This window comes from Halichoeres trimaculatus, unplaced genomic scaffold, assembly GCF_033239565.1.
Source record: "Halichoeres trimaculatus isolate MK-OKI-2021-1 unplaced genomic scaffold, fHalTri1.1 fHalTri1_scaffold_6, whole genome shotgun sequence".
In the NCBI taxonomy this organism is placed as follows: Eukaryota; Metazoa; Chordata; class Actinopteri; order Labriformes; family Labridae; genus Halichoeres; species Halichoeres trimaculatus.
In genome coordinates this window covers 36,109,186-36,117,430 of record NW_027437184.1, presented here as the reverse complement: position 1 = coordinate 36,117,430, position 8,245 = coordinate 36,109,186, and the positions used below count along the sequence as shown (strand labels likewise).

The window sequence follows — 8,245 nt, the reverse complement described above, 5'->3', positions numbered from 1 at the left end:
AACTATTTAGGATATCCCGATGTGATGACCTCATCATCTCAGCAAGTTACAGTGAAGATCTTGTGTTATTTTTAAGAGCATAGCTCTTTGATCAGTTCACGGACAGATCCTGGGATCATTAGAGCATATGAACTTGTAGAGGTTTGAAAATCTGCACACGTTTCGTCTGAACATCCAGCATTGTTACTTTATATCAGTGTTTACAATTTGAAAACATAGAATACCCCCTCTTTAAATTCGTAAACAATAGGTCTGGCTCTGTTTCTCAGAGGTGTATTCAGTGATAAGTTGATCCAGGCTGTTTACACACTCCCTGTCATCAGTGTGTAAAGGTGTTAACGAGAGAAGGAATGCTACACATGTAAATCACTTTTGTGTCAGTTATTATTGTTTGTTTTTTGTTTGTTTGCTTTTGTTTTATTGTTTTATCTTCAGACAATTCTAATGAATGTAGTTGACCAGAGAGGATGGAGAATCCAAAGTGAGAGTCATCCAAACTGCGGTAACATTAGATGTTTCCTCTCCTGACCACTAGAGGCTGCTGTTGGGTCTTTAGGTTAATATATAACCCCAGGCCGGGCTTCATCATTAAACATTCCTCCAAAACAGATACGCAGATTAAAGATGACTTACAATATGTCAAGAAAACAATGTCAGATATTTACCTGTTTTGTGTCTAAGTCTGGGTTTTTCCCTTCCCCTCCTCTCTGCTTCCCTTAAATGTTATGAGTAAAGAAAGACAGTATTAGGACAAATGAATTGAACATCATTCAATGAGTAATTGTAAACACTGAAAGAAGCATTTGATTTCCTTTAAAATGACTTTCAATAAATCAAAGATCTCTGTCCTCCCTCCTTCTCCCTTCCTCTCCCTTCACATCATTTCTCCCATATTTTTCTTTTAAACAAACAAACAAACAAACAAACAAACAAACAAACAAACAAACAAACAAACAAACAAACAAACAAACAAACAAAGAGACTGTGGTCAGGAAGGCAGGCAAGATTGTAAAGTGAATCAAATCCTGTTGTAAAATAAATACCTGTAATGAAGTGTTGTTAGATTAATAGATGACCTTATAGTTTTATATAATATGAAAACAGTGACTGACACCTGTCTTTTTATGTGAGTTAGAGCTTTGCCCTCTCCTCTCCTTTCCTCTCCTCTCCTCTCCTCTCCTCTCCTCTCCTCTCCTCTCCTCTCCTCTCCTCTCCTCTCCTCTCCTCTCCTCTCCTCTCCTCTCCTCTCCTCTCCTCTCCTCTCCTCTCCTCTCATTATTTTTAAATAAATAAATAAATAAATAAACTGGATGAAAAAACTCAAAATAGCAGATATTCATCAGTCAGTCTGTAAGTACACACTTTGCCCTCCCCCTCTCCTATCTCCCAACCACTCATTCTCTTTCTGCTTTTCATCTTTTCTTGTTCTTCTATTGTCTTCATTTTCCTCGAATCACCTTTATTTTTTTCTTCTGAAAATACAGAAAGGCTGTGATCAGGAATATTAAAGCTTGGTTGAAAAATGAGGACAGAAATATAAAGACCTTAGACTGAAACACAAATTTTAACTTGCTGTTTCTAATGTCAGAAAAAAAGACAAGTTGAAAAAACTTCAGGGACAGAAGCAGAATTTATCAGTCACTGATGCCTGAGTTCATATTTCTTAATATGGTGTTTTCCGTATGTGCAGTTTCCATTTTAGCCACTAGATGTCGTCAGAGCTCTTCAGTTTCATTATTTGAGTTTCAGCCTAAAACATCAGCTTGTGCCAAAACGCCAGGACAAAGTCTAAAACACTGGTTTGGACTGATCTTTGCATGCTTTGGGATGTTACAGGATTGTGTTACTGAAGCTTTAGAGCGGTGAAAAGAGTATCACAGAGAAATATAAGTTCTTACACCAGAGTAAAACCTGTGGATTTTCAGATTCCTCAGTTTCTCCTTCTTGCCCTCACTTTTCCTTCTCTCTCATGCTGTTGAATCATGAGGTTTGCCTTCTTTACACTGACTTAACTTACTTCAGATGCTTAGATCTTTGCTTTACAGAGTTTCTGATTAATCTTTTTTTTTCTCTTTTCTTTCTCATCAGAGGTAGTATTTCATCTTTGAATTGAGGCTCTAATTATGGGATGGGACATGCATATCAAAGCTCAGAGGCTTTGTGTGATGGGATACACAAAAGAAATCCACTAGACTGGATCCCAGTAGGCTACCACTAGTAAAGACTCCCCTTGTCCTCATGGGAGGACCTCTTACTTACTGCCCTGGCTCTAGTTTTGATCGTCTGTAGTTTTTGCTTTCTTTTGAATTTACTCTGTGGAGCCACCCAGCAGGACAATGAGCAACTATGTGTAAAATTATGATAAGTTATACAAACTCCTGCAGCAGCCAAAGTGATTATACACCTCTTATTCAGGTGGTTTGGTCCTCTGGCTCATTCGCTAACATTATCATGTGATAATGTCCCGTCCTGTTTCAGACTGACTGGTGGAGCTCAGACCTGCAGATATCTTCAGACAGTAGGGGTGGGTACCAAATTAGGTACCTTTATAGGTACCAACCGAATTCTTTCAAAAGTACTGGGTATCAATTCATATAAAACCAAAAGGTACTATGTATAGGTACGTAAATGCATCCTTGTGACTGTGAGGGAGTGGAAGAGTAGGTGATTTTCCATGCTGGACATGAACACAGCATTGCAAGGTTATATATTGAAGAATAAATTTGTTAAATTGATTTTTTTAACATTTCATTATTAAACAAATTGATATTTTTTACCACATAAACACAAAAAGTACCGAAACTTGGTACCGTTGAGTACCAGTACCGATTGCCAGGTACCGGGCATCGGTACCGTATTGTTTCAAATGTAAAAGGTACCCATCCCTATCAGACAGTGAGTGAGGCTGTAGATTTTAAGGTATGTTTTCAGGTAATTGATCAAAGAAAAGGTGTAAAAATGTAAAGAATAGTTGCTTTTTGGTGAGTATACAGATGACAGATATGAAACATGGACCTGTTCTTTCTCTTTTCTGGTCTTTGCAACCACTCAAAGTGCCTTGCACTGATACTCGTGTTTTCAACATGTACACACACAGATGGCTCAAAAGAGACCAAAAGAGACCATCACTATGACATCATCTTACTCATATATCCACCATCACTGACTTGGCTTTCAGTGTCTTGCTCATCGACACTATGGCATGTGAGCAACTATGGCATGTGACTGCAGGAGCAGGGATCAAACCCCCAATGCTCTGAGTTCGACCTGTGAGCCATAGCCACCAGCTGATTTGTTTAAAATTGTTTTTAATGATTCCACAGTTATTATCAAAATATGGTTAAAGACCGTATTCCAGTTCCTGAAGCATTAATGAGTTTCTTTGGATCCTCCTGTAAGTACTCAGAATAATAAAAGTAATAAATTGAACAACTTTGCAAAAACATCACATTCTATATTTCATTTCTTAAATATTTTGTAGTGTAAAGCAAGTTATCAAGTTTTATTCATGTGAATACAAATTTTGTGTTTGTTGTTGTTGTGTGTATAGTAAAAAGGTGCTTTAGCAGCAGGACTAAAATTTGCAGGAAACTTTCTGTACCACAATCTTTCAGGGGGCCGAGCACCCCTAAAAATCTGATCATAAAATGGCCCCTGTCCCCATCAGCTTCAGGACCTTCAAGGGAATCCAGACCCCACTTGAAACCACTAAAACTTCCAGGTATTTGTTACTTTAACCGTCTGTAATGCATTATTGGGGAAATGAAATTAAACTGAGAATAAACAAACCAACAAACAAACGAAAAACAAACAAACAAAAAACAAAAAAAAACAAAAACAAACAAAGAATGCAACCTAAATAATAAAAATACCATTAGAAGTCAACACGACCAAACTAACAACTCATCCTCCTCCCTCTTCTTCTTCTTCTTCTTCTTCTTCTTTTCTTTTCTTTTTTCATGTAGGCTACTAACATTTCAACTCTCACCTTCAGAATGTTCTTAAGGCATTGTCATTGGTTCATCTGCTCTGATGTGACCGGAACCCCACTTTTACATTGGTCTCCGACTTATGTCAATCTAACCGGGAACCAGCAACCAGCGACCAGCCTCTGCGTTGCTAAGGTAAGTTACACAGGTGCGTCAAGCTCACTGGAACTGAACCGGAAGTCAGACGTAAATAAAAGCATCAGGCTAATTTAAGCGTATGTGAGTGCATCATAGCATCGCTAACTTTCATTATCATGGGTTTGAAATCATTCTATTTTGCTTTATTTGGCTGTTGTTTTTTTCCACGATATTTTTCTGAGCTCATCAAATTGATTTTCTTGAAACTTTTAAGTGAAGCTTGAGAAGATTAGGGCAAATGGGGAAAAAAAACAAAAAAAATCAAGGTCCAACATATAAAAATACATATTCATACTGACTTTTGACTTCTTTTCCCTTCAGAATATCAATATAAAAAGAAATGTTAGACCTTTATCTTTAAAAAAAAAATATTACTCTTCCGTTTGAAACATTTGTTTGAGTGTATGTAAGGTTTGTGTGTTTTTTTAGAGGCGTTAATACAGTCACTGTTAGGAATATAAACAGCCATGATATCACAAAAGCTGATTTAAGTTCAATCGACTTACAATGATCATTGCAATAATCTAATACATATTTTTATGTTTATCAAAATCAAAACAGTCTGTTTTCAAATAAAGATGATTAGTGTAATGAGAACAATTATGATAAAATCAAGAGATGTTTTTCTTTAAGGCATTTTCTTGTAATGTGTGTTTTATTTTGAAAGTTTGAGGCGGAAGTTGTGTGTGTATCTGTCTAACTTTTTGGTGCATTAAAATGTTTGTGCTGTCAGTTCATATGGCTAATGCTGCTGTACAGTAGCGGGTTAATGATACAGAGATGTGCAGACTGAGGGCTGTGGTGAATGCTGTCACGGGGGGTTTTCCGGTGGATCCACAGTCCCCGTGTCTCGGGTATTGATGATCCATGGAGTCTTTGAGAACCATGCGTCTCCCCTCTCCGCTGGCAGGCAGGCGTTTTTCCCCAGCCAGGGCTCGCTCACAGAAAGCATCACTCCACTTGGCACGGCTGCTGATTTAGCATAAATGCTAGCTCCATGATATGTAAAACGCGTGTCTGTGTTTACCGGTTCCACTCGTTTACAGGCGGTGAGAGTGATCTGAGCAGCATGAGCTGTCGGTGCCCGCTTCGTGGGGAGTTCACACGCGTCCCCCCGTAAGTCCCAGCCTCCCGACTCCACTCTGAAGGGTCTGTGAGCTGTGAGCTGAGACCGAGCCGGACAGAAGACATTACTTTTTTAACATCTCCTCCTCCTGCTGGTGCACCTGCTCCCCTGCGCATCGGCTCCTGGGTAGGTCCATGATCCGTGGTGTGTTTACTCTCATGCAGGACTCGTGATGTGGACCAGCTCGACCTGTCACTGCCACAGCCCGGGCTGTGTGTGCCGTTGGAGCATGAGGCCTGCCCTCTGACCTGCCTGCTCCTCCTGACCATGGGATACTGAATCAGCTTTACATCGGCGAAACTTCCGCAGTTTAAGGAGTAAAATCAAGGAGAAGGAATCAACCAGCTCCGGAGGAAGGATGCCTCAGACCCAGGGCTTCTCTTGCACCTCCAAAATACTGCACACACACACAGGAGGTAGGAGCTGAACACACACTGCTTCAGTGGGCCTTATTACTCCAGGTTCTCACAGACATCTGTTGGTACCTGACCTACCTGAGACTGTGATCAACTTCTCACTTTGATGAGTGCAGACTCCCTGGACACCCCCCTCAGGGGCCTTCAAGTGGTCACTGGACTCCACTTTGACTTACACCGGTCCAAGAACATCTGACTTTACCAAACAAATCTTTTTTTCTACCAAAGGAAGAGCTTTATTTTTAGAAGATGCTGCAGAGACTGGATCAGGATGCTTAGCAAGAGTCAAGTTTACAAAAAATCCAGCATGCCAATCAGAAAAAAAGGTGAGTCACCTTCATGTGGTACAGTTATTTGGGAAACTTTATCTCAAACATGTTAGGATGTATGGTCACAGAACAAACACTTAAATTCATGATCTAAAAAAAAGTTGAGTTCATCGCCGTGTTGAAGGTCGGCTGGTGGCTGATCCATAACCCATGAGGCTCCGATGTTGTTTTGCATTTGATAAAGTAAGATTGAGTGATCACAGTGAACACACACAATTATTTCTACTGGGAACATGTTCCAGATGAGTTTCCTGATAGCTCATAAAAAGACAAATGATTTGAGTTCTGCTTTAGATTTCAGGATATGACTGTTGTTTATATCAGGAAGATTTATTATTCTACATGGCAGGTGCTTAGATGTGGTCCACTGTCATTCAGGATAAAACGTACTATTATTTAGACAAGATGAAGGTGACTGAGGATGTTTGTCAGACAGGGAGGGCCAAAGATGAAGACATTTTTTTAACTTGAGTTTTTTTTTGTCAGAATCATTTTAAAAATAGCTGATAAATAGGAGATAGCTTATAAAGTCAGTAGCTCATATTTCATTTACTTCTTCTTCAGTGGAATGTCGTTCAAGTACTGTACTCGTACTAAATGAAAACTCCTTAACCCGGGCATGTTAAAAGTTAGGTCTAGGGGCCATTTATGGCCCAAGATCAATATTTATACAGCCCCCAGCTTTTGTCTTACAATGTTTTAGTAATGATACTGAAATGAATCATGTTCTGAATGGTGTGATGTATACATTTACATTTTCTGTCACATGCACAATCCAAACCTAAGTCTTTCTGTCAGGTCTCACTAAAGTACGTCTGGATTGTGCATAGGCTCCCTGTATAAATCTAAAGCTTCTGCAGAAACTCAATAACTCTTACAGCTTTCTTCTTTGGATGAATTGATTTATCATGATGTGAAACTGTGACAGTTCAAAAGACACATCAAAGGACACAAGACCAGATTTAAGTTAAAAAAAAAGGAGCAGAAATACTGTTCAGAATTCAGGATCAGAAAAAATTGGGTCTAAAAATGTTGTTTTCAGGTCAAAATAGTCTGTATATGAAAAACAATCCTGATCTAATCCAGATCCTGGTTCTGCCATAAAAACATCCTGACATACTTCCCCCTTATTGCCCCCTAATGGAGAACATGTTCCTTGGTCAGAAGCAGAGTTTGCTGATGTTTATGCAGCATGTAACACTGCAGAAAACTGATCACTGATCATCTGGGATCAAAGACACCTGAGGGAAAGGTGAGCTTTGATTTTATCAGTCTGAATGGAACGAGTTGGTTTGAGCACTGAGAGACTGATTTATACAGAAATCATTAAAAGAAACACTGAGCGAATAGATCATTTATATGTGAATGTTAATAGTGGGAGCTGCTGGTTCTTTGGTTCTTGGTCATTTTCACTAAATTGAATGTAGTCCTCTTTGGAAAAGGTTTGGACACCTCTGACTTCAGCACTTCCTACACTCTTATTTATATGTGGATAAAAAGCCCAAACAAAAAAAAAAACAGCTCAAGCTCTCTTATCCTCCTCTTCCTCTGCAGACACGGCCCGAGCGCTGGTGCTTCTGGACGAATACTGCACAAAACTGAGGAAGCCAGAGGAGCAGCAGCTGAAAACTGCCATTCAGAGAGTTATGGGGATTTTCAAAAGCAACCTGTTTGAAGCTCTTCTTGGTAAGTGTCTCAGGCAAAACCATCCAACCAAGAAGTAGTTTATTTTACAGATCATCCATTGTTCTTTGAAGAGCTTCAGGTTCTCAGACAGAACAACCGATATCTACCAAAGAGGGCTTTGGGACAACAAGGATGCTAAGTGAAACTGATACAAACTTTACTACTTTACAGCTATTTACCACTGTAAAGGTACACTTAACATTCCAACCAGCAAATAGAGTACTGTTTGGCACTACATCAGCAGGAGAAAGAGAGGTATCCACATTTGGTTGCATTATATTAAAGAAGGGGTGCTCTGCTTCCTCATATTTTAAACATGGTTATAAAGTCTGTCAATCCAGGGATTAATTTAGCTGTAAATCATGTGAAGCAACTACAGGGGAACCAGAGGGACAAAATAAAGACCAGTAAAGCACAATATACACTCCTTAGGATACAATTGACTTACGGCTCCCAAACGGGACGAGCCAATCACAGCCCATATGGTCATACTCAGACAATCTCTGAGGACATCCATTGAAATACTTGCAGAAGGTCTTCAAGGTCAATTTTTGTTCAGTT

General features: G+C 39.4%; 1 protein-coding gene across 15 annotated transcripts in view; it reads left to right on the top strand.

Moving 5' to 3' along the window:
• The first annotated feature begins 4,849 nt into the window (after positions 1-4,849).
• dlg2 (discs, large homolog 2 (Drosophila)) overlaps positions 4,850-8,245 on the top strand; it is a 240,764-nt gene continuing 237,368 nt past the window's right edge. For 6 of the 15 annotated variants that reach the window (XM_074671438.1, XM_074671429.1, XM_074671437.1 and 3 more), the window contains exons 1-2: positions 4,852-5,995; positions 7,553-7,684. In XM_074671438.1, the coding sequence (XP_074527539.1) occupies positions 5,941-5,995; positions 7,553-7,684 (187 nt within the window). In that variant the 5' untranslated portion in view covers positions 4,852-5,940. Of the gene's footprint in view, positions 5,996-7,552; positions 7,685-8,245 lie in introns of all 15 variants that reach the window. The other 9 variants (XM_074671435.1, XM_074671436.1, XM_074671434.1 and 6 more) reach the window with 3 other exon arrangements.